General features: G+C 35.9%; 1 protein-coding gene across 2 annotated transcripts in view; it reads left to right on the top strand.

Moving 5' to 3' along the window:
• LOC118198799 (uncharacterized) overlaps positions 1-27,785 on the top strand; it is a 62,187-nt gene that overhangs the window by 22,457 nt on the left and 11,945 nt on the right. The window contains exon 2 of one of the 2 annotated variants that reach the window (XM_085824264.1): positions 5,299-5,445. The exons of the other annotated variant lie outside the window; for it this stretch is intronic. Coding sequence (XP_085680390.1) covers positions 5,299-5,402 — 104 coding nt within the window. The 3' untranslated portion in view covers positions 5,403-5,445. The remainder of the gene's footprint in view (positions 1-5,298; positions 5,446-27,785) is intronic. 2 annotated transcript variants of the gene reach the window in all.

Genomic DNA, 27,785 nt, shown 5'->3' with positions numbered 1-27,785 from the left:
TTTAAAAATTGTCATACGAGGACTGCCTGTTACTATGGACCATCAGTACATAGTACAAGAATTAAGAAATCAAGGATATGGAGCTACCTACATAACTAATCTTAGAAATAGACGCGAAAACAAACCAATGCCGCTCTTTCTAGTGCATTTGCCAAAAAACGAGCAAAACAAAACCATTTACAACCTCACTTACATTGGCTATCTCAGAGTTACCGTAGAGGCACTTAAAAGAAAACCAGGACCTCCACAGTGCTATAGATGCCAGGGGTTCTTCCACAACTCATTATTATGTACAAGAGAATGGGTGTGTGTGAGATGTGGGGGCCCACATCGTTCGACGTCCGGCGAATGTCAATTAAAACCAGAAGAACCTGCAAGGTGCTGTCACTGCGGGGGGGGGCGCATCCTGCGTCCTTTTCCGGTTGCCCGGCTATACCAAAAACAAAAAGGAAAACTGACAATTTCATCCCAAGCCAGCCGCCTGCCAATAACCCCTGGACAAGCAATACAGAAAATTTCCCGCCACTCACAGAACCAACTGCTGCAGCCCAGACAGAAACCTCAGAGACAATGCAAAACTCTGACCTCCTCAGTCTCAAATCGCTAAAAGTCATATGGAATGACATCAAAAATGGAATAAAAACAATCAAACAAAAAACTTCAATATTTGACAAAATAGAAATAATAGTGGACATTATTGAAAAAAATCACTAGTCACATTTAACACTCCAGCAGCAAATAATAGCAGATACTACAGCATTCTCACTTGGAATGCCAATGAACTTTTCTCCAGAAAAGATGAATTAAGCGACCTCATATTAGAATTCGAGCCGGATGTAATTTTAGTGCAGGAAACTCATCTCAAGCCAGCCAGGACGGTCCTCTTTCCAAATTACTTTGCCTAAAGATGTGATAGACTCTCAGGACGAGGCGGCGGGGTCATCACGTATGTTAAAAGCAGTATCTCACACTTCCACAAGCCAGTGCTCACAAACAACTTTGAAAACGTCAATGTCATTATCACAATTGACAATACCTCATTTGCAATTACCAATATTTACATACCACCCACAAATCACCTATACATTACAGAACTCAATAGCCTGATCACTATACACCCCAAATCAATAGCAGGAGGTGACTATAATGCAAAGCACCCTAGCTGGAATCCTGGACGAGCAAACAGAAATGGCAACTTACTTTTTGATCTTATTAATCAAAATCATTACTCACTGCTAGCACCAGAAGAACCCGCGCATTTCTCGCTAAACAGATGGACAATCACTGATTTCTTCATCGCAAGGGATTTTCCATACCAGCATGAAATTACCTCAATCCCAGCACTTTCTTCAGATCACAATCCAGTATTACTGAAAATTTTTACAAATGCTAGCCCTCCTTCACTACTACGCTCAATTGGTGCTATAAACTGGCCCAAATTTACTAATATTATTTCCAGTACAGTCCCAGGCAACCTCCTCATTAATAATAAAGAGGATATTGATAAAGAAGTTGAACAATTCACCAATCAGATCACAACAGCCATTAATGACGCTACTAATACATTCTATGTCAACAGACGTTTCCAACCCCTTCCACGCAACATAAGGGAGCAGATTATCATAAAAAATAGAGTACGCAAATTCTGGCAAAACACCCGAGACCCTCAGGCCAAACGCAGACTAAATTCACTCCAAAACAGTATAAAAAGAGCAATCAAGGAGTACAAAAGCAACATATGAACAAATTTTCTAAATACACCATCCACTGAAGATAACTCACTGTACGACATCTCTCGTAAACTCAAAAATTCTTATGAGCAAATCCCCCCCTTACATGGACCGTCGGGAATGGTTTACTCTGATCTTGACAAAGCCAACACAATAGCAGATGTCATTCAAGACTCTTTTACTCCAAATCCAGCCCCTTATGACAATGACCATATTGATCACGTCAACACAGTGGTTGATAGCTATCTTGGCATTCCGGATCCACTAAATTTCACCTTCCTTGCCACACCAACACTTGTAGCTCAATTTATCAGTGCACTTAAAAATAAGAAAGCTTCTGGCCAAGACAGGATACCAAATAAGGCATTAAAAAATCTCCCCATAAATGGGATCACTTACATTACTAAACTCATCAATGCTATTATCAAATATTCATATTTCCCATCAGCCTGGAAAAATGCATCTATCATAGTATTCCCAAAACCCAAACAGAATAATACATTTCCACAGAACTACAGGCCAATAAGCCTGCTTAGCAGCCTATCTAAAATCACGGAAAAAATTATTTTGTATTTCATTCACAAAAACATTCCAGTCAGCCATTACACACCCTCAGAACAGTTTGGTTTTCGTCATTCACACAGCACTACGCATCAGCTTCTAAGAGTCATCAATTACATTACAGATGGTTACAATGCCATCAAATTGGACTTCCCAGATCATCTTATTCGACTTATAGCTTCATATCTTAGTAATCGCACATTTACCATCAAAATTCGCAATACGCACTCCACCATACGACCCATCACAGCTGGCGTCCTCCAGGGAGCAGTTCTTTCCCCCCTACTCTATAATATCTATACATATGACATACCCAAAGATGCCACTATCACACTAGCACTCTTCGCTGATGATACGGCCATTCTCACGAGGGCAATACATACAAATCACATTCGACTTCAATTACAGCATTATCTCATAACACTCGAGCACTGGTTCACACTTTGGAGAATAGCAATCAACACTAATAAATCAAAAGCAATCATCTTTCGTAAAGGTACTTCCAATTACACCCCAGCACCACCCCAAATTTTTGATGATGATATAGAATGGGTCTCCGAGGTGAAATACCTAGGGATCACTCTGGACAGCAAACTCACCTTTAGGCAACACTTCAGTGCTGTCACAGAAAAATTTAAAATAACAGCGGCCACTCTTAGGCAGACACAGTGTACTTTCCATATCCAACAAAGTCATACTTTACAAAATGATACTCAGACCTGCTCTTCTCTATGCCTGCCCTATATGGGGACAAGCGGCAAAAATGCACATCAAAAAACTACAAATTCTTCAAAACAAAATGCTTCGTGAAATTGTAAATGCACCTTGGTTTATCCCAAATAACACCATTCACACAGATCTCAATATCAATACCATTGCAGAATATATACGCATACTCTCCACCAACTTCTTTCAATCAGTCCAATTTCATCATAATCCAGAAATATCAAACCTTCGATATACTCCAATCCCTGTTGAAAAACACAGGTACCCAGCACATATACTTGCTCCATAACGCAGGCATTAATACTGACACCACTACAGCTACCACTATACAAAAACACTACATTACCTTTCACATCACTACTAAACTAGTGTGGCCCCGCCACCACCGCCTCGCCGGTTGAAGAACGGCTCACCTCAATTCTTTACTCAACCACCAATCTCGGACAGCTCATTAACGAACTCTAACTCCTGATAGTTTTAATATGAAACATAGTGTCAGAGCGCGAAGCGCTCTGACACTATAACAAAGCATATGATCTTCGTCGTCGTCGTCGTCTGCGAATGGTTTGACTTTACACCTGCTTTCCAGAGTGGATTTTAAAGCATCGGAAACCGAAGACAATAACTTGGCATGCAAGAAATATTAAATCATGAACAAGATTTGAGTGTCTGTCCTATGAAACTGGTGTCAGTGTAGATGACGTCATACACATCACTTCAGTAGCATATTTGCGTGGCATTGAGATGTTGTTAGTATTAGAAAAATTGAAACTTATTAAAAGTTTATTATTATTATGGCGCATTATTTCTTATAGTTCTGTGATGACATGTTATTGCCGTGGCACGAAATGCTGCTAAGTGGTTGAAATTTTAATATTCATATAAATGATTAAGTTTCGTTAGAGAAACCATAATCTGTTTTCTTAGGTCAGCAAATCTGAAGTGAAGAAAATCCATTAAACTAGCAGACTAAAAAATTGCTAATAAAAGTCTTATTGCGTTGGAGAATGCTAAAGGCAACTCACAATTCTTTTCAGCAAATGCGCAGTTGTCGAACAAATTTAAAGTATGGAATCTCATGCTCAACAATTTATTTTGAGATCTGTTATGTTGACCAAGGTGCTGTGTTGCAAGCAATTGAATCAGTCAGAATGTTCTTTTATTAAAGATTACTACTCTGATAAAAAGTGTGTCAGAAGCGATTCCATAATTACAATATTTTCAATATATTGGACAACATTTATTGCGTCTCTTTTAAAGTAATCCCCTCCTACTGCAGTGCATTTGTGCCAACTGTTGTCCCCGTTTTACGTTTTAAATTCGGTTTCATAAAATTCCTTCAGGACTCGCAGCGAATTTTTTTCGCTTCAATAGTTTCAGAACAGTGACCACTAAGTAGCAGTTTTAATTGTAGAAATAACTTTGTTTTTGATCAAGTGCTGTCCTCAAAGGCTATTTGCAGTGTTTCGAACATTTTATTAGGAGAAATACTGTTGCGAAAACAAATGCCTTGTTGTTTTCCTCAATCTCATTTTCGAAAATTGCCAAAGCAAATAAAGAGAATTTATTTGCGAAAGCTAAAAGGAAATGAAATGCCGATTGTTACCACAGACCGATAAAAGTCGTGACAGTTTCCAAAGAAATTTTCCAAGTGATATCTTCCTTGTTCTAATTTTAAATGAATCATTCCCGATACTGTTTGATAACAGACTTATAATCAGGAGGCGCTTATTGAGTGTTAATTAATTTTCCGAATCATAGCTCGAGCCTAAGTACATCGTCTTGTCAGCCCATGAGGCCTAGGCATAGGGATCACAGATTTTAGAGAGCTTTGTGTATCACCTCATAACCCTATTTTTCTATCCTAAAAATAAATCAGAATAAAAAAAATGTGGCTCCTGAAGGAACGGCAGGGCTTCAGAATTTTTTTATCCTCCCTAGTGCTCACTTTTCCTGTTTTCTTAAGAGAAAACAGGATTGTGAAGTGTTAAAGATGGATTTTGTGCGACCATCTCCCAAAACTATGAGGACCTAAGCCTTGGCCTTTTTAGCTGTAAGCGCTCATCACGCCCAGCGAATGAGCCAAATTATTGTCTGAGAACGGTAACCTAGTTACATCTGCAGAGTTTCTGAAATTGTTAGAGTTGATTCGAGTTGTGCTCATTTATTGTACAACCTATTTAGGCTTCAATATATAGTTCTTATCATAGACAAAGCTGGCTCATCTGGAAGAGTCATTTCATTTCGATTTCTAAACCATGTTTTATGCTTTGTGTTTCAGATTTCATGAACCAGAAGAAGAGACATCGAACAACCATAAATGCTTCACCTTCTCCGAAACAGAAGGTCCGCCGCGCCAGCAGTGACAGCCTATCCACGACGTAGAACAAGTCTCGACGCGCAACCCACTGTGCTGGATACAATGCAGGTGAGTGTCACAACTGTAATATCACAATCTAACAATTCTTACACCACACTGAACCACAAGTGAATTACATTCACACTGATAAGATTTCTGCTCGTAGCAGCTCCAGTCCATTACCCGGTCACTGCTATAGATTTATGAAAGAGTAAAACTTCTGCAGTCAAGAAGCAAGTTTTAACTTAGAGTTAAGACGTAAGCAACCCCACTACACTTGTCTAAGGACAGCAGGATAAGCTATCCCGCTATCTTTAGACTAGTATCATTTGTGACTGGCATGTTAATTCCACGATCCCTGATGTTTGATTACCTGCGTTTTTTCGTCAATCTGATAGTCTAAAGTGTCCTGCGTTATATTTAGGGCAATAAAGGGTACCATAAGCGTATGACTTCTAAGAATATTTATGATAGTTTGTTCTTTGCTGGACATCCTTGACGGTATACGTTAATCTATGGGCTGACTAACAGCCATTTTCACCCCCGTAATCTTTATTCCTTCGTGATGAGTCATAAACGTAGTGGAGTTAATTTCTTCTCAGTGGTTTACTGGTACGTCTGTAAAGAGGATAGTCGTGAAGTAAAAGATTCAAAGAGTAAGAGGTATGCACTAACATAGCCCGTTTCTATTAATGAACAGTCTCGTACGACTTCTCAGAGGAGTTCTTTTTTTATTAGGTGCGCGCGCGCGTGTGTGTGGTTGCTGTTGTTGTTGAAGAGGAGGGGCGTGTTTTTTAGAGTACGAGATATTTTATCAAATGTCGTATGCCCGTGTGTGAACTGCCTTATGTAATCGTACGATCCATTTGGTACAGAGTAAAACAATCGCTTCTATGCAGAGTACGTAACATATGGCGTCAGAAACATCATTTATTATTTGCAATGGCGCTGCCAGTATTCTTAAAAGTTTTCCAGTTGGTAACTTTTATGTATTTATAACATATTATAATTTTTTTAATTGCAGTATTTAAATTAATACAAAAAAACATTTCCACCATCAGAATCAGCTGCGAATCTCTAATTATGAAATCTCAACGTCGTAGGGGGTGCGGATCAGAATTTAAGAATCGCTGGAATAAGCTATGCGTAAACGATCGTGTTTAGGATGTGTAGATTTCGAATAGTAGATAAAATGTCTGTTATCGATCTTTCATCCCAACGAACGCTGAAGGTTTCCGAAAAATTCTTCGCGGCTGTTTCGGTGGTCTTCCGGCTCGAGGACGAAAATGTATCTTTTCGTGCTTCCGGAGCCGCCCCGTGTTTGTTGCCAAATGATTCCTGCTCCTTTTCGTATTCCGAGAAGACGATGTAGGAAAATAACAATCTTTCGACGCGTGAGCTGTGTCGGTAACCACTCAGGACCGCAATCGTGACTGGTATCATTGGAAAATAAAAATATTGTTATCAAGACTCATCTGGCAGTTTGAGAAAGTGAAGTAAGGGCCTGAATGAATTAGTTTTTAAAAAATGATCAGTTGAACGTAGATTTTGACCTCTCGGCTGACGAAATGTCACGAAGAAAAGTCAAACTAAGCAAATGTTTAAATATCATTGTAGGACGTCCTCATTTCATCAAAGATTACGTATAAAATGGACATTTCTCCATTGCCACTTCTTTCCTGTTGCATATTGTTATCAAAAAGAAATGTTAATTAGGATAATTTAGTGCACCCGAAGGTGTTTTGGAGAACCCTCATTGTGCAAAAGTAGTGTTGTTAACAGTTTTGGAATAAGTTTTAGGGGTACTTACATGTTAGTGCATACCTTGGCGCAGTTTGGCAATTTTTTATAAAGGTGATTCGTTGAATTTTTGGATTGCAACTTACAACGGATATGGTTATCTAAAGAACTATTATGTATATGGTTGCCAGAGTTTGGCGACCTCTACTAAGATGGCTGTGATAATACATGTAAGTTCCGATTTCGGTTTTAACCCTTTCCGGCATGCTACCTTTTAAAGTTGGAGTTTTGATTTAAAAAAAAAAAAAAGTAGGCAGTCTAATTACGCCTAGAGGAGTACACAAGTAAAATTTTGTGAAGATAGCACTTATCGTTTAATTCTGTGGGTGTGCCCAAGGTGGGCACACTGATTGGGAATAGAGCTTCGAAAAGAAATCTGAAACGAGCATTGTTGTCAGTATGAACTGACCGATGAGATGCGGTGAAACAAAGAATACAGACTCTCAGTTGTTCTAAATCATCGGTGAGCCCGGGCTGGGCACACCTAGGGTTCGCCGTTTGATTTTAAGCAAGATTTCGAGGTAAAAATTTAAAACTAATATAGAATAAGGAGATCAGCATACAACCAAAAAAAAATTACATAGAAATTTCTTTTCAAACAATTCCTCTTATACCCTGAAAAAATCTGGAAGATTTCTTTGAAAAATGAGGGTCTTAAAAAAACTAAACATTGCAAAAATATATGGACTGGTTTGTGTTGAGCTGCCATCTACTATAAATAAAGAAGGTTCAGAGTAACCTATAAATCCTTTTTCATTCAATTTTTCTCTGCGTACAGAAGGAAATTTTTAGGTGTGTCCAGACCGGACAAACTGTGCGCAAAGGGTTAAAATAGCCGTAAATTTGGAATTGCTTTTGTTAGAAAATGGTATTTTGTCCTTGTCAGAAGGAGGGTGTCTAGCATTCTCCATTTTGTGGCTACCTTATTTTGAAAATTAATGGATTAATGAAGTTTGCTTTTTGAATATTTTCGGCAGCATCGTTTAAAAAAATTAGGCTGAACGTCTACGTTGTGTAAGAAAACTTCATTCTGAGATACTTTCAGATGTTTCCGATTTCTTTAATTGTCTGGATTATAATTTTAAAATAAAATGTTCCATTGAGAGTTTCCATTCAATTGTTCATTTTATTACCGTCTTATATCCTGAAATGGAATTCTAACGTAACTCTGGCAACTTAAAAGTATTTCTGGCATTAAAGAAATAAGAATTAAAAGTTTTATGCAAAGAATTCACATTTGTAAATCGTTTAATACAGCGCTGTGACAGGTTCTCTGATGTTGCTGGCAGTTTAAATCGCATATTTAGATGAATTTCAAGGCCTGGCTTTACGCCTGTAAAGTTTCTACACATTTTCAACTCAGTTTTTCTTCGTAGCGTTGCTGTGTCGTTGAAGTTTTACTTCTCGATTCAAATTTTTTGATATGATTGCTTGCATTCCGGTCATGCGTATGACGTGCTTCTTCTTCATTCTGTGCATACCGACGCAGTGGATGAAACAGCTGCTGCCAGGAACCAGGTGTTGGCGATGCATTTTCCACCTGTCCATTCAGTTGTCCTTCTTCGTTCGTGCTCGACCCAATTCTCAGCTCGTCTTCGCTGAGGAATGCGTTCGAGATCGCTGTTTTCATCTGTATATTACATAATATCACATAAATTACTGAAAATTAATATTTCTCTCTCTCTCTCTTTTTTTTTTAAGCCGAAAGAGGAAATTTGCCCAGAAGGACTGTTAATTTCGTTTTGACATTTTGCGTTGATTCACTACAAGCATTGTTCCACTTTTCAAATTGTTGCCACCAAATATTATCAACTTATTTAAAGAAATTAAATAATGAAGAATCTGCATAAATGTATGTATGTGTTCTCGCATTGTGATAAAACGACGGTACCTAGAGCCATCCACTTTTGAATAACGTAATCCTGCTGCGAATATGGGCATCTGGAAGCCCAAATCTGAAATTTGGAATTTGTTTTATTATGGATTTCATATTTTGTAACACTTTAACGAAGTTTTTATTAACAAATTCAAGGATTTCAAAGCGAGCAATGGCAAAATTGTACGTGTTCAAAGAACATGGTAATTAATAAATAAAAGGTAACACACAAAACGTTGAAAAAAAAAAGGCCCCTTTGTGCGTGATGTAAAATCTGTTTTTTTGGGGGGGGGTCGGAGTTATAAACACAGTCTTTTTTTAAAAAAATTCAGCGGTACGTTACATACACTAGGGATTGTCAACTAGTCAACCTGACCCCTACCACTCACTAGTGGGGGATTTAGTTTACAGGTTGGGCGGTGGGGGTTTTTATCCCGTAATAATCAAGGAAGATCGAAACTTGCATAGATGTATAGATATATACACCTCCCCCCTTAAAGTTTAGTTCTCCACTTAACAATTTCTCTTCGCGCAGCGCTCTCATATACTTATACAGCTTTGTTGTTTGTTAATGAATTTTCTGGTCTGTTAAAAGTTTTAATATTGTAAATTGTAGTATAAATAAATGCATAAATTTAACTCTGTATTTTTACTAAACCTCCACTTAAAGCAGTTCTGCTACAATAAGTTAATGTGAATGATTGGGCGGTATAGAAATTTTACTGCCTAACAGGTGGGCGGTAGGTATAAAAAGATTGACTGCCCTTGCATTACACGAACAAACGGAATGGCAGTTATTGCCGCAAAGCGAAACTTATCGTCTTTACATACACTGGGTTCTTTAACTGACCATTGTAACAGCTTTAATTTCGTTATTAATCTCTCGTGCATTTGAAATAGATGAATAATAAATAATGTACATATTACTGGCAATATTGAAATGCAGGCTCGAGAGCTGCATGCATTTTCTCGCACGAAGCATGTAATTATTTTTTTTAAATAAGTTTTTAGAATATGTTTTCTCTTCTTGTTTGTATGTCGCCTTTTTTTTTTTTTTTTTGAGTGTTAAATAAAAGTTATTGCTGTGTTCCATCATTGGAGTTGCTTCATTTCGCCAAAGAAGTATTACAGTCTTAATTATTTTGGAGGCACCGACGAGATCGAATAATCGTGCGTATTTTTATTTTATTAGTTCATCACTGAACATAATATTAGCGATACCAGATTATTACTTCCTTTTAATATTGAATTGTCTTATTTTATTATCGTATTGGATATTATTTTTAATATTCATTTTAGTTGTCCAGACGGTAGATATATATATTGTTCTATGTTATTATTCTTATTTTAATCGCAATTAATGTGGTAAAGAGAATGAACTTCATATAATTTAAATATTTCATTTTTGAGGTATACGTATTTAACAAAGTGCATTTAATTTCGTGATTCCTGACTGCATTAATTAATTAAAGTAATTGAATTGAGCTATTTTGAGGAAATATAAAGAACACAGTGTTCGTTAATTTTAAACATAAAAAAATGTCTTACTTGGGAAGAGCTCGTAAGGAAGATTTGCAAAATCTCGCGGCTGAACTGGGAGTTCATGTGACTGCAGATCTGAAAATAGTCGATTTAAAACAGAAAATTGTTGAAAGTAGAGATTATGATGAAGTATTCGTCAAAGGAGTCTTAGATACAATAATAGAAGAACGGAAAGAGAAGGAGAAAAAGAGAGAGAGGAAAGAGAAGAACGGAAAGAGAAAGAGGAAAGGGAAAGAGAAGAACGGAAAGAGAGGGAGGAAAGGGAAAGAGAAGAACGTAGGAGACAGGAAGAAGCAGAAGAGCGGAGAAGGAACGAACAGTATGAATTAGAGAGATTAAGACTTGAAGCAGAGACAAAGTCTCAAAATACCGGACAGATCCGGCCGAAAACGGAGCTGCGTCACCTTATGCAGAAATTCGATGATAAGAAAGGAGATATTAGTCTATATTTGCTATTGTTTGAAAGGCAAGCAGAATGGGCTAAAATTGATAAAGAAGAATTTGTATCTCATTTACTAGGACTACTTCCTTACGAAGTAACCCAGTTAATAGCTAGAGAACCCTCCGATAAAGCTAAAGACTATGAACACGTGAAGAATTTATTGTTAAGACAGTTTAAACTAAGCCCAGAAAAGTTTAGACAGAAATTTATGAAACATCAAAAGAGTACCGAATCTACATGGGTGGATTTCAATTATGAAATAGAAAATTATTGCAAAGAATGGGTGACTGGTCTAGGAGTTAAGACTTTTGATCAATTGCTAGATTTGATGGTGCTTGACCAACTTAAACGTCGAGTTCCTCCTGAAATTCGAGATCATTTTCTTGATGAATGGGTAGAGATGATTTCATCTAAAAAATTAGCTGAAAAACTTGATGCCTATGAAAACGTTTGCGGAAACTTTCCAAAAAGGCCTGTAGTGGATCGGCAGAAGGAAAGATACAATGCACTAACTCAAGGTAAATTGAGTTCAGATAATAAAAATAAAACTGAAAAAAAAAAAAAAAATTGTCATCAGGATTTAATTCTCAAAGCTGGTTTCATAGACCTAGAAGTCCACGTCCAGATGATAAATATGAAAAACGAAAAACGCCACAATGCTATCAGTGTGGGTCCTATCAACATTTAAGACCCCAATGTCCAAAACTTAAGAATAGTACTGAATCTCCTGCTAATCTTAACAAAATTAGTGCAAAGCCAGAGGATAAATTTCTATTACCTTATACTAGTATGGGTTACGTAAATGGTCATAAAATTTCTATATTAAGGGATTCAGGTGCTAGTATTGATATAGTTTGTCGCAAATACATCACACCGGAAATGCTGACAGGTGAAAATGTGTGGGTGCAACAGCCATTAGATTTGAAACCAACCTGTTTACCATTGGCCGAGATCGAACTAAATTGCGATCTTGGGCGAGTAATAACGAAGGCTGCCATTATTAGAAATGAACTGGACAAGGGAAGATATTTATTAGGCAATCGAACTTTTGCACTGTTGAATAAACAAAGAAAGGAATCTGATAGTCATCTTCACCAGGTTAATGCCGTCTGTACTAGAGCTCAAAGGAAAAGAAAAATAGCTGAAGAGAAGATCTTGGAACCGATGAAGGAAGAAAATAAAGCATCCAGAGATGTCTTTGAAGAAGAAGTTAAATCACCAGAATTAAACGTGGAAGATGTTCACGAAAATTTGAAAAACGATAAAGAAATTAATACTGAGAATCATTTTGCAATGCAGCGTTATCATCATCTTTCGGCTTTTGATTTAATATCAAAGCCGCTACTAATACACGAAGAAAACAATTGTCGAAAGCAAATGACAATTGAATATTATCCGAAAGGCACAGATGAACTGAGGAAAGGCTTTGCTATGAATTATAGCCGAGGAACTGGTCCACCATGGAAGAGATCTAGGCGCCGTCAAGAAAAAAAGGAAGACTAATTTGATCATTTTCCATATTTTTCTACTTAAATGTGGTATAAAAATATTTGCTTAAAACTTAAAATTTTTGCCCTGAATTTTGGAAATTCCTAAGAGAAATTATCTTTTCTCTTTAAGCAATTGAGCAAGCCGAGCTTATTAAACTATCAAATTTTACAGAACTTTTCCCTTCAAAAAAAGTCTCTCCGTTGGGGGAGAGGTTGTAACAGCTTTAATTTCGTTATTAATCTCTCGTGCATTTGAAATAGATGAATAATAAATAATGTACATATTACTGGCAATATTGAAATGTAGGCTCGAGAGCTGCATGCATTTTCTCGCACGAAGCATGTAATTATTTTTTTTAAATAAGTTTTTAGAATATGTTTTCTCTTCTTGTTTGTATGTCGCCTTTTTTTTTTTTTTTTTTTTTTTTTTTTTTTGAGTGTTAAATAAAAGTTATTGTTGTGTTCCATCATTGGAGTTGCTTCATTTCGCCAAAGAAGTATTACACCATTGATTGGTGGTATGTTATAATTTATAAAATCGCCAGAATGTTACTTTTTTTTCACTAACTATAATATTATACAGTCTATAATTGTTAGGAGGGCGTTGAGCGGTTTTCAAAACAATAACCTTAGTCTGTTCAGATAAAGCAACTAATAGATATAAATTAAAATACGTTAAATTTATAAAACATGCAAGTGGTCATTTTTATGAATATTTGCAGATTTGTTTTAATTAATAAAAAACGTTTGTAAAGTCATATGTTTACATAACTGGTTCAGAATCATTTACTTATTTAATGAATTTAGCTTTTTAAAATTTCGCATTTTAATGTTTTTTTATTTATTGTATTTTTATTTTGAGGTATGGAATGTAAACTGAATTTTTAGGATTCCATTTTTTTAACGATGTTCTTCTACTCCCGAACTACTGCTTTGCTACTTGCGGTCACTACTGAAAGATCATTGAATTCTCACCTCCCCCTCAAAATGCTACGGATTCTTCAGGGTCTGAGGCCATGCATGACATTACGTCATCGACACTCCAAACTCGTGTTTCTGCAGCGGCGGAGGTGGAATTCGTCACCCCAACAAAATCTTTCTTGAGCCATTGTGAAACATTCTTGATGTTTTTTAGGTGCATTCCATGCACAAAAGTTTCTCGCTACTTCATTCTTTCTGTGCAGGGGAGTTTTTTTTAGCAGGACCGTGAGGCCTGGTTTTGTTTCGATCGTAAAGGCATCTTGCGAGGACTGAGGAGATAAGGCCCCATTTTCTATTTACTTTCTGAAGTTATAGTGAAGTTCCCGACTTTTCGAAGGTCGAGGTGAAAAAAGTGAGTCTTGATTTTTATCTGGAGACGCCTTCATGACGGTGCCGGCACTTTATGAAAGCCGGGTCGCTGTTCGGAAAGCCAGATACCTTCATAAAGGTACCCGCACCGTTATGATGATCAGTTTCTGACTTGTAAAAAGCAACTTTCGTGCATCTGCGATTATCTTCATGCCAGAACACCGCTAAGCAAGTGGAAGTTTCGTTAGCTTTGGTAATCAGAGCAGCAGTTTGAAAGCCCTGTTTACATAGGGTTGCTCATTATAAAAGTATAGGCACTTTTATGAAGGTTGCTTTTTTGCGAGTTGGAAAATGCGAGACCTAACACCAAAATGTCATATTTTGGTTCCACCATCTTTAGGTCAAGGCATCTTTAAGAAGTTTTTTGTCTTTTCAAATATGGGCCAGCTGGTGTAAAGGTGCCGAATTTCTCAATGGGGCACCATTACGAAGATCTGTCGGGCATGGATCTTCAAGCAGAGGTATTAGTTTCGCGAATGATTTTGAAACAGTTAGCAGACCTAAAGCTGGCTCCTTCATCCTCTGCATTGTGTTGGTTTTCTTCATCCAGACGAGGTTCTCTGTCTTGCGCAAAGACATCCCTGCCCGTGTCGTATGATAGTTGATATTCGTGATTCGGCCTTTCCAGCTGTGCCGTGTCAATTTTATTCTTGAGTACGAATTGAATACCTTTTAACTGCTCATTTTGAACTCAATCTTCGCATATCGTTCCGTTGTGTAATTGCTAAAGAACAGTGGGTTTGGGGTTTTTCTTGCTCCTAAAAACAGTAACAGGAATAATGTGTTAATTTATTCCGGGATCCTCAAAAATTTCCCCCAATAATTAGGTTTTTACAAAGCCTTGCACGCATCCCAAGACCATCGAACCCGGGAAGCTTGAATCTCTTGTAGGTGTTCCACTAATCAAAATCCGAAAGAGTTTTTGAAACCACTTCGGGTACAAAACAGCATGAAAAATTATTAATAAATAAAAAAAATTATTTCTCCTTTCATATTTCCTAAAATAATACGAAGTAGAGTAACTATTTACTCTTCATTTTCCCGATAAAAGTGTACACAACAATGATGTATTTCCAACACTTTTTTTTTTTTTTTTTTTTTTTTCAGACTTGTTCCTTTATTATAAAACATTCAGTAGATTTTTGATCGGTAATGATTGTCGTAATATTTGTTACTGTTATTGCTACAAAGAAAAAAATCCTTTCAGAGTCATGTACTTGTAATAGCTTCCTTTCTGAGCTAAAAGTATTTTCAGATACTTAAGCCCATATTAAACTATAATATTGGGATGACTATTTTGTTGCAACGTTTCTGCTGTAACTGTGATCTGAAATGTAACGCGAGCTCTAACTTTAGCTGCTCTTATCTCATAATTTGGAAGAGGATTTTTTGAAATATAAATGCATCGTTGTATAACCTAACGTAAAAGTCCAGAAAATTAGGAAAGACTTCTCTGAAGAGGTTAGTCAAATGAATTAATTTTATCACAATTATTTATAAAACCTTGATGTAATAATTATTCTTCAAGATATTACAGCCACAATTAGATAGGCCACCGGTACCTCCTATGAAAGAACGGGCAGTTACAGCCATGCCGTCTCCGGGATTCGAACCCGGGCCTTTAGGTATCACAGTAGGCTCCCCTAATCTTAATACCCTCTGGGCGGCATAAAAGTTAGGGTTACTTGTCACTTATAATACCTCAAAAAAGGGTATTATTGTAGGTTACTTGTAATACCTCAGAAAAGGGTATGAGATACATTCCGATGACATCAGACATCACGTTACTTATACATAGGTAATGTAAACAAACGCAGATGATCTCAGAGATCACATGACTTATGTATAGCTAATGTAAACAACAAGGGTCATTCTTCCTCTTCTTCTCTTGCGGAATGTATCTCATTATTGTAGTACCTCCTTTGAGGTATTACTTGTCGTGTAATACCTCAAAAAATGGTATTATTGGGTTCAGTTGATCAGTTTCTTGTAGCAAAATGCAGATAGTTACAGCTTCACTCGTGAGAAACATATTGCAAACTTCTTGCACGAGCGATTAAAAAAAAAAAAAGAAGAAGAAGAAAGAAACACATATCTACATTTTGAATGAAAAGTTTTTTTTTTTGGGGGGGGGTTATTAAATACAATGTACATGCAAAAGTTCTCCGTGGCACTCATTCAGAACGGCATAACAGTAGGCGCCGCTTTATCTCATCGCGATTAACGTTGTCATTCGGACATCATTACCGAGTTGCTGAAGTCCCGCCATCCGTATATGACAACATCGGTTATTGTAATCAAGAATTCTAGTAATATTATCAGAGTGTTACAGAAGGAATTTTTTAGACTGCAGTAGTCTCGAAATAAAAGGTAAATTCACTCGATAAGTTCTAAACAGGGTATAGAAATTGCATGGTCACAGAGCTGTATCACTAAGATGCTTTAAAGGCGTAAGGAGCAATGGCGTAGCTAGGGTGGGGCAAGGGGGGACATCTGACTCCGGGGCGCAGCATCCAGGCGGTGCCACATTGATGCAACGAAAATTTTTAATGAAATTTTTTCCATTCTTGGCACACAGAAAGGGGCGCAAATTTTTCAGTTGCCCCCCTGGCGCCACTGGTAAGGAGTTAACTGGTAATCCACTGTAATCCTAGCTACCACTGGTAATCCTAGCTACTACGCCACTGGTAAGGAGTTAACCAGTGGATTATGAGTATGTAGAATTATAATCTTCCTTAATGACAACTGTACAACACAACTAAATGTCGCACTTAAATATGCTGAAGTTTATATAGGCCAGCAGATATCACAGCCGTAATTCAGCCACGATCAAGAAATGATTAGAACGACGAAACAGTATTATCGCTTTCAAATGATTTATATATTTATTATTTAAATGATTATGATATTTGAGTCTTTTATAGATAATACGAATATGAGTGCAAATGAATTAGCAATAAAAACTAGCCTTCTTGATGTTTGCGTATGCTGAACATGTCTTGGAACCGCCTCTCAAAAAAAGACAAGGCAGAATCATTTTCAGCATGCCAGTTTTTTAATAAATGATGAAAAAGTTCAAGAACTCAAAACAAATTCCCTAACTAATATGAATTGGGATGAATTTTACTGATGAGTGGATATTGATGAAAAAATTAATGAGAAGAAATTTGCCAAATAAATGAGAGAGCATCATGTAATAAACTTTCTGAAGAAGCGTAAGATGATCAAATCGGTGAATTTCTCAGAAATGATGAGATGAGAACGCTCTTCAATGAGATCAGGGGTGCGATATGGACCAAAAAATTTCCAGAAACATTATGAACAGCGCATAAAAATAGCTTTTGCGTATTAATTAACAGACAGTCATAAATGACTTTTTCCATAATTAAAATGCTGTGAAAAGAGACGTATATAGTTATATCGAGTAGGCGAATTCAGTTATTGGTTTGGTGTATTTGATTACGGCAAAGCACTCGAGGGTTGTCTGCGTAAGGGAAGGGATGCCTTCGTAGAAGACTTTCTAAGGGGAACTGGCTCGCATACACGTTACAGATGGGGAAAACGACGAAAATGCTTATGCAGTCGCAGGTTTCAAACATCGGGCCGAACTACCAGTGTCCAGCAACGTTACCGTTCGGCCGCTGGTGCACCACTACAGTTTGGCTTTGCTGTTCAAAAAATTGATTTTGTATATATGACTGCATGTTCTTAATTTTGAATTACTGAGGTTTATTCTTAAACTATAAGGCCTATCATACTGATAAGCTCAGACCTTTAAAAAAAGTTTATATAGTCAAATAGTTAGTTTTTTAATATAGACCAGCAATTATTTAGTTTTAACCGTTTATTAATTTAGGTTTCCTTTTTTTTTAAACCTTTCGTTTTTTAATATCTGCAATAATGTCTGTCCGAGATATTAAATAACAGATCTTGCGAGAGGGAGGTCGTCTGATAGATAGGCCAATTTTGTTGAGCAGGTAAGCTGCACGCTTGACCAGAGTGTGGCAGTTATTTGATTGGCCGCACGGGGAACAGCTGCAACTTCTTCCTTCTTTATCGTCTGCGGAGACGATTCGCACCTGCTGCTGCCCTCATCCACCCCTAGTTCTTTCGTTTGCTTTGGTTTTCTTCCCCCTTTCCTCCTCCTTTTTCTTCGTCTTCTGTACTGCCTTCAGAACTCAGTAACCCCGCGCCTGTTCGATTTCGCGTTCCAAACTGCCCCGCAGGGTTTCTCGTAGATGGAGGAGGGAGGGCAGAGAGAATAGACCAGATGAAGATTTTACCTCGTGACAAACGTGCTGAGGAAATCAGACTTGTCTTACAATAAACTCTTGATAATCTCACATCAACGGCAATGAATAGTGAACCGATTCCATAGTTGATATACGTAATATTTGGTTTTAGAAATGTGTCTTATTAATTATATTAATGCTCCAAATACTCAAAATAATTGACAGTTAATGGAATATCTACTATAAATTTAATGCGTTTTTAGGTTGCATTAATTGGAGCAGGAAGTTTAATTTATTAAGAAATGCGTTTACTGTTTTAAATCCTTAAGCAACTACAGACTGATTGCATTTGAAAAACAAATGAATAATAATATGTTTTGCCAAATGGCAACATTCTGAACTTAAACATTTTCAAAAGCATTAGTTGTTTGATTCATAAGAATAGTAAATGCCTAGTCGCTAATGCACGATTTTAACTCTGTTGCATTGTTAAGCGACACGCAAGATTGTTTTGTACCGAGGAAGTGTAATAGATAGATGGCGTTAGAAACATCTTTTCATTAATAACAGTAACGTTGCAAATTACTAATTAGATTCATTAAAAATTTCATGTATTAAATGTATTATACACTACTTTGCTTAAGAATATTATTAAACTGAAAAAAAAAAAAAAAAAAAAAAAAAAAAAATTTAAGCTATAAATTATCAAAGTAGTAGCTTACTTTTTTTTTTTTTTGAATCCTTATGTTAGTTAAGCATTGTACAAATTGAATTTGAAACATAAGTTAATCTTATGTTATGTCGAATGAAAACAACTTTCAGAGCTGACCATTTGTCATGCAAAATAAACTATCTTATGGATTGTTAACGTCAATAAGAGATAAATGTCCTTGTGATTTAACATAATATGGTAGTAATAAAAATAGAAAGATTCAGAAAATACATTTATAAGAAACTTAAGGTAAATGGTAAAATAAGTGTTTAAAATAAAATAAAATGATTAATTGTAATACAAAATCAGAGTATAATTTTACCCTTTAATGATTATAATAGCAAATATAATTTCAGTAACGATATGCAACATACGATACAGCAATTTCTGAACGGGGGGGGGAAGGAATGTTGGGATGGATATTAAAGTAGTTCATAATATCTAATAATAATAATGATGTTCTCCTGTTTTATAGTATATTACCTAAAAAGGCATTGTCGGAGGTCGGGTATTATGATACCTACTGTATCGCGGTTAGGGCCTTACATAAAATCGTTTCGCTTTAATCATTGTCTCTCGGAGATAATATAATTTTGACATCAGAAATATTCGCAACAAAGTTTCAAAATGTTTGGAGTGCTACGTTAGGTTACATGAAGAGACATTATTCCAAAGACAGTTCTTAGATGCACTACTCCACATTGGTATGGAATATCCAGTGATTTTTTTCCACTCCCATTTTGACTTCATTTTAAAAATCTTATGTTAAATTTGAAACATAAGCGCCACTCCACAGTAATAGCTGTCAAATGGTAAGTCGCTAGTGACCAACGGCCTTGAGGGTTACTTTTGGTTTAAGTTTTATTCAGTATTCTATCTAATTGATGTAATTTAAAATGCATTAAATTTTTAATATATCGATAAAACTTTTACTTCCAGTGGTATTAAAGTTTAAAGTCAGTCTCCCACGATTTTTAAGTAAATGGTAGATCTTTCTTTAAAAAAATATCTTCTTCGTTTTAATAAATTTAATGGTCTCTTTTGCGATATGTTATGTTACCGAAAACTCCAAGTTTTCAAATTTGAGCATCCTTCTCCGTCATTTTGTATCATAAAGTACTCGGAATATATAATATGTATCTTTAGATACTAAGTGATCGGACACACGAATGTTGTAAAGGCCTTTCTCAGGTGGTCCAAGGTCACGCGCCCTAAGAGAAAGAGGGGCCCACTTTCCGAGAGCGGCAGATGTTCCCCATCGGCGGGGTCACTCATCCGGCTGTGGCACACTCGACCGCCACGCGATCGCCCTTTCTTTTCCCATCACTAATAAGAGACCCCCGGGGGGCCCCGCCACCTGCTCTTCGAACTGATCCAGGGGTAAACACTTCTCGTCTTCGGGTCGACTCAATTTTCACTTGTGCATGTAGTCTTCCATCGTTTCGACTTTTAATCGATTTGCTGGAAATCCTTAGCAAGCCGTGTCTCGTCAAAGGCGGCCGGCACTTTTTTGTCTCAACACTTTTATGCCAGTAGAGTTTGATATTCTGATTAATGAAACAAAAGAAAATCAAACATGCAATTCGGTATCGAAATTTCTTTTTTCAGTATTCGTATTCGAAATTTTTACTGGGTCTTTTCGTTACAATTTTCGACGAAGAAAGTCATAAATGCGTAATAGCGTAACGTAAAGTAAGGGTCCAGAACTTTTTGGAAAATTTTCGCTAAAGAAATATTAGGAACTTGACTTCAAAATAGTGAATTTATGATTATAATTTAAATGATAAACATTAAAAAAAGGTGCAAAATTAATAAAAAAACTAATACAAAATATTAATATTAGTAATGCTAATTTTACTCCAGATACTGAAGGAAAAGAAGAATGGTCGTGGATGTCCGCAGCAAACGTACAGTAAATGAATTTGATGTGTTGTCTAGTCATTATAGAATAGAGTGTTGCATCAGTACAGAAATGCAAGTATTATTCATATACTTTATGTTTATATGCATCAGTAGTAATATACATTTTTGATGCAACCTTCCAGATAGATGTTCGTTGGACTGGCTTTTGCGTGGTAAATAGGCCTCTTGCAGAGGATTTTAATTATATTGCTTAAATTTGGTATAAATATGAAAGCAGTTTAGAAAGTCTTCTAAGAAGGTTCCCTTTTCTTTAAGCGAATAGATGGATAGCCCATGTAATTCATCTAAATAGTAGTCATTTCCACTGTTTAAACGCTACCTAATCTGCATTCTAGTGAAGACAAACGGAAAAGTAGAAAGGCTGGAAAAGAATTAACATAAAACAATTGGTTATTTTGTATAAAATATTGCAAATGTTATAAGTAATGAAGAGAATACGGCAGCTGTATTTTTATCCTATAGCTATGAAGCAATTTAATTGATACCAGTGCAAGCTAATTAAATAATAGTTGTACCTAATGTTTCAGCTGTGCCTAATTTGTATTCTAATATGAAGGCCAACAGAAAACTAGGATAGGAAAGACGTAAATTAATTGGTTAATTTAAAGTGGAACTTTACAAATGCTGTAGAGGAGTAATAAAAAAAATATAACTAGATTTTTTACCAGTGAATTTGAAACTATTCGTGAATTAAAAATAATAGAATTAAAGGTTGTTTGTTTGTTTCTTAAGAACAAATACAATTTAACAAGTTACTAATTATTAAATAGTAACAGATTATAGTAAGTTCTGAATGGTAAATTAATTTATTATGTTTTGTGAGACGTCTGACAGATGGTCTTTACGCCCTTGGAGAAACTTTTTCTCTCTGTGTCCGAGCTTTTTGTTGCTGATTCTCAAGAGTTGGGGGAGGGGATCACTTCCCTTGCGTGCTCCGGAAGGGTTGGCGAGCCGCGAAGAAATGTGCTACGGATTTCCATAGAGCTCGATTTCCGGCTAAGTGGTCCAATACGCTTCGTTTGGCATAGCGGTGACAGGCTTGGCTGCTTCCCTCGCTTTGATGGACACCTCCCCAGTTATACTCACAGTGACAGTTACAGTTTGCATCCTGTATATACTATGCCCAAGGAGATGCACGTGACTAATTCCTCCTAATGGCCACGGCGTTATCGATTTAGATTGTTGCTTAGAAATTAATTTCAAGGACTTTGGAATTATACTGCTGTGTTACCAACAGTAGAGCTCTTCCCAACGTTTTGCTTTCTTGCACTTTTGGGAATATTTAACCTAGTAATTAAGTTATTTACGAAATTCATGATATCCTTTCGGAAGTTTGCGAGGAACTGGGAAACTGTGTAATGTATGTAAAAGGGTTGTTTTAGAAACATAAAAACAGTAGGAAGTTGGGGGGGGATGAAAATGAAGAAAGTTTACTTTTTCTCCGTTGGTTTTGTGACATTTAAAGCGCTCGTAGTGGAGTCCTTGCAAACTTTTTTTTTAATCTTGTAAATCTCGAGATTGGTTGCGATAACTCATTACAAATAATTTCGGGATTAAAATCGCATTACACCCAAACTTTTATGTAGGTGAACAGTCATTTTTATTAGCGTTAGAAATGTCTGTAATTGAATCTTTTCGCAATTATGAAACTTTCCATTTATTTATCAACACTCCGGAAATGTTGTTACTTTACGAAACATTACACTGTCATATAATTCTGATAGTTAACCGCTAAGTCACGGCGACTGACAATTTTGATGATCATCTTCGATTTAATATCGTTTTAATGATATGTCTGTGTCATATAATTTGAAATATATTTATGTTAATCTTTATGAACGTTTGTACATTTTGCAATTGTTTCAAACGCTATTTGTCCACAAGCTGCCTCAAAATCGACGAATTCTTTTCTTGTAATTTCTTTCCATAAATGTGGGTCTAACCATTAATGAAACATTTAAACGCTAAGTTGTTAGAACTTTGAAAGCGTTGAGAACTGGTATTTTCTCCCCCTTTCCGTGTGCCTTAGTGGTGTAACGGTAGCACACACGGCGCGAAGGGGTCCAGGGTTCGAATCCAGGCGAAGGCATTACTTCCCAACCCTAAAAAAACACTAATGACGCTACAAGTGGCTCCCGAACTAAAAAAAGGTGGTGGACGGTAATTCGTCACCACCGGGATTTGGCGATCGGTTTCCTTAAACCCCAGTCGCCCTTAAAAGGGGGAGTATATAAAATATTTTCTCCCTCGTTTCCGCTCATTGCTTCCTCCTCCCTCCTTCTTTCGTAGTGTAACTGGAAGCATATTCGACGCGTATTCGAGAGGTCCAGAGTACGAGTCCCGGCTAGGGCATTACACATTTGTCACGTCTCCAGCATAAAAAAATCCTAATGATTCTACAATGTCATTAACTAAGTAATTTTTTGTTCCCCTGAATATGGAAAGCTTCAAGGAAATCCAGTTCAAAAGCTATGGAAGATTTGTTAATTTCTCATTTTCGAACGGAGCATTCGTATTCCTTGATGAAAACTTGTAACGCTTTCTTAATTTAATAGATCTATATCAAACCACACTGATGAGGAATCGTATGAATTTACCAAAATAGAAATGACAGAAATTAATATAGATTTCCAAAATAAAGAAAGAAAATTAATTAATATTAAAAAGAAATGAATTAATACAAATAAAAATCAGAGATGGGATTTATAAGAATCAAACAAATTTTATTGATAGCTTAGGAAATTGGTGTGAAAGCTTGTGAAGAATCTGTTCAATTTTGTATAAATCACAATGGGATAAAATTAGGATGACTGAAGTTGTTATGGTTATTTCTAATAGCGGAATGTGTTTAATTATGGCAAGAGAGGTTTTTTTAACGCTTTATCAATGATTGTGGGAGGAAATCTCTATTAATGGCAACTGATTTCAAATAATTGGGTTCTTGAGGGAGAAATGATTCTGAAAAACAAATCTTATCTTAATGTTGATAAATATTATGATTATATTAATTAACATGCTTTATTATTATAGAAAGATAGTGTTAATGAATTCTGCTAGTAGTATTTTATCTCGAAAAAGCTAAGAAAATAAACTTGGCTCTAGAAAGAATGTTTTGTGTTAAGGTCCTGGATTTCTTTACTTAGAGTATAGCTATTTATAAATCGTATCAAGACTTTCAATCACGCGGAGATTTCTTTGACTCTCCTGCAGTGCTGCCATCTGTCGGGGTAAAGAAGTAATAAACTGATTGGCATGTCTTACACGTGTATGTCGACTGCTGCGAAGAGATAACGATTCGAAATGTTTCAAGAAGGACCGATATACATTTCTTGAAATTTTTAACGTTTTGATCATTTAAATATGTGAGGAATACAAGCATGGTTTTTTTTTTTAAAGATAAAATGGGTTATTTCAAGAATAATAGCTCATTATTTCCTGTGCGGCCGGATACGCAAAAATAAAATACAAAATCTTCCATTTGCATTTCATTTGGATAAATGGAAGCCTTTGTCATGATGCTTCGAGTCGGACAATAAATACACCGGTATGTGTTATTACTTCGTTGTGTGTGGAACGGACCTAGATGAGGATTCAATGGAATGAACTGTATGGAAACAAAGCAGTGCGTGCAAATATTCCAGTTGTTTGAACTGAAAACGCGTTTTCTAATGTTTAAAAAATATAGTTTATTTTTCTGTGCTGTAAGGAAATTAAACGCGTTTAAGAGAACACTCCTAAAAAGAACTGACCTAATGCGATAAAATTCCAACTTTGAGCTTTATGTTATAAAATAGATGAAATCTTGGTCACGAGAGAGAAAATTTTCCAAGAGAGGGAAGGGTGACAAACAGTTCTGTGAATAAATTGTTATTTGATTACTTAACTTATAGAGTTCACAAGTAGATGATAGTTTACAACATGCACCAATACACGAACGCATATTTCAGCAACATTTTTAGCTTGATTTCGCGGTGGATGTCCCATTTGCGCCTTCCTGCGGACATCTACATCTACATCTGAAACTATAACATCTACATCTGAAAAAATGTCAAGGCACAGAAGGAGAGTTTTCGAATAACTAAATTTTCAGAGGGAAAAGTTAACAGCTTACCTAAATTACTATTGGCAAGTATAACTTTATTTTTGAAAAATTTGTCTTAAATAAAAGCTAAACCTTTCGCAATACTTAGATAAAAATTTCGGATCCGAAGTTTAGTCCAGAGTGGCAATTTTCCATGAGGGAATTTTGTTTTGGCATTTTGCGTTGAAAACTACGAACGGCGAATCACTTTTCAAATTGTTGCCACCAAATATTATCGCCTTGTATTATATTTAAAGAAATTAAATAGCGAAGAATCTGCATGAATGTATGCATGTTTCTCGCATTGCAGTAAAACAACGGTACATAGAGTCACCAAAATTTGAATAACGTAATCTTCCATAGAATATGGGCATCTGGAAGCCCTAATTTGAATTTCAAATTTGTTTTATTGTCGATTTCATATTTTTTTATTGCCGATTTCATATTTTGTAACACTTCAACGAATTTTTGATTAAAAAACTAAACGATAAACAATTTCAAAGCGAGCAATGGCAACACTGTACGAAAAAACAACATTTTTATCTCCAGCGACCGAGACTCTGTATCGGAAGATATGCTCACGCGGTATTGGTGTTGAATTGAATTTTTTGGCTAAAGTGAGAAGAATTTGATATTTAATAAATAAAGGTAGCACACAAAGCATTAAAAAAAAAAAAAAAAAGCCCTTTTGTGCGAAATGTAAAATCTGAAAGTTTTTTTTTTAATATATATATATATGTTGTATGATCTTAAATTCACTTAGTGCGAAATCGAGTTATACTACTACTTGCGCAATTGCTGCTAAGTAAGTTAATAATAATTTATTTATTAAATAATATTGATTATATTATCTCCTAAGATTAATTATAGTAGAATTATCTGAAAAGAGTGAATCCATATTTAGTAAGTTCTATTTCGAAAGATGTTTTGAAGTAACTTGAATGTAAATTGTTAAAAATGTTTAACTGGGGCTTGAATTAAATCATGAATAACAAAATTTCAATTGCAAAAGGTATAAATTAAAAGCAAGAAATTAAATGCAAGTAATCATTGCCATTGATCGGAAATTAGTTGACTTTTCAAGGGGAACAAACCAACTCCCGTTCAATGAACAAGAATTAAGAAATAAATACGAAGGTGTTTCGTCCTTTACTCGAGCAATAAGGCGATGCCAAACCGGCAATTCAGGCTAGTCCAAACATTTCCGTGAATAGAAGATATTAAGAACCAAAGTAGAGAACCAAAGAACTCATTCCGATTAAGCATTTTAGCTAATTCAATTTGAGTACGATAGACGTGGGAAAATACCAATATATATGATCAAAGTTTATTTCTGATCGAATAAGAAAGAATTACAATCACCACATCACTACAAAATTTCTTCTTCTCCATTCAATTTTATTTTTAATATAGAGAAGAAGCAGAATTAGAAATTTTTTAGTCGATATGTTAGGAATATTAGAATAGTTATTTATCTATGATCGTTATGATTTCGTTAGTAATAAGTATGTATAAAATAGACTCTGATGGGTATAGCAATTTTATAATGCCAAGAAAAATAAAAGATCTTACTCATCGTTGATTGGCAACAATATGTTCTCGTGTATATGATCATTATTTACAACATGCATGGATTTTATGCTGAGTAAGGCAACATAAAAAAAAAAAAAAAAAAAAAAAAAAAATCTACCAGCGCTCGCTGATGATTATTGTATTATTTTATTAGCATGCGCCATGAACTTGAACAGTACACTTGACATTCTAATTTTTTCCGAGGAAACTCTCTCCGGTACCAAGTCAACACTTCGTTTTCTTATAACCGTGCTCTATGACTTCGTCCTCTGGAAGGGGAAGCAGAGACTGAACCCACTTCCGTTTTTCCCACAGGTGCAGCGTTTCCCCGATATCCGTTCTTTTGTTTGCGTGGGAGGCGAGTTTTGTCTGCACAATTTTTTTTTCCCCTCTTATTATTATCATTCATTTTTTGGTTTCACCCAATCCTGTTGGGATATCCGATGGACATTGTGAGGCATTTACCTGCGCAGTGGAATGTTTCTTGTCTCTAAAATAAGCTTTACTTGCTCCCAGAGCTGTCGGAAGTTGTCGGCGGAAACCGAACAACGCTGCCATGTATTCGTTTTCGTCATGTGTCCGTTAGTCGACGCAAAGCGGTGCCGGATTTACGCATAAGTAAAATAAGTTTGAGCTTTGTATTCAAATGTAATGTAGATGAAAAGTTATGTTAAAAGTAAATATTAAAAACTATACATTATTGATGCGTACAATGAAAAGAAAGTCATCGTTTCTTTGCAAATTTATTCATGAAACAGATAGATCAAATTCAGGTTATTTAAAGTAACAATAAAAACAGAATTAAAAAAAAAAAATCAGTAAATTATTTTAGATATTATTAGTTTAGTTTTCCGCTTTCCGTTGTATTCAAAAATTCTTTGAAGAATTCTTTGAATTTTGATTTGATTTGCAGACCTTTAGAAATTCTGCGTGGAATCCCAGGATTTTGAAGAACACAGTTTGAAGACTACTTCTTTATTAACTAACGCACTTCTGTTATCCATGCGATTTCGCAGGTGTTGCCATTCCATGAATTCTAGTAATAATAATTCTGCGTTTATAAATATTGCGAATTGAACATGTCTAAACTAGATGTATTTTAGTTTATATCAGTTAGATACATTACTAAAAAAATTAATTAAAGATTTATTCATTAATAGAACAAATTATTGCTTTGCAATTGGTCAATTAATTATTATCTGAAAGACAGATTCTTATGTGTTGTGCAGTAGCAATGTTTAGCGGGCCTGCATGGTTGATGACATGGTAGCACAACGTAATAATGGTGTACTACTTATTACTACCAGCCGAAGAATATTTGGACAGATTTCGCCAAAGATATTTTTAACATCAAAGTGTAGATGCGTGTTTTTAAGTTGATATTTAGTT

Source organism: Stegodyphus dumicola, chromosome 1, assembly GCF_044657685.1.
Source record: "Stegodyphus dumicola isolate Sdum_Otavi_A_Nest chromosome 1, ASM4465768v1".
NCBI classification, from domain to species: domain Eukaryota; kingdom Metazoa; phylum Arthropoda; class Arachnida; order Araneae; family Eresidae; genus Stegodyphus; species Stegodyphus dumicola.
This window is presented reverse-complemented; position numbering and strand designations above follow the sequence as displayed.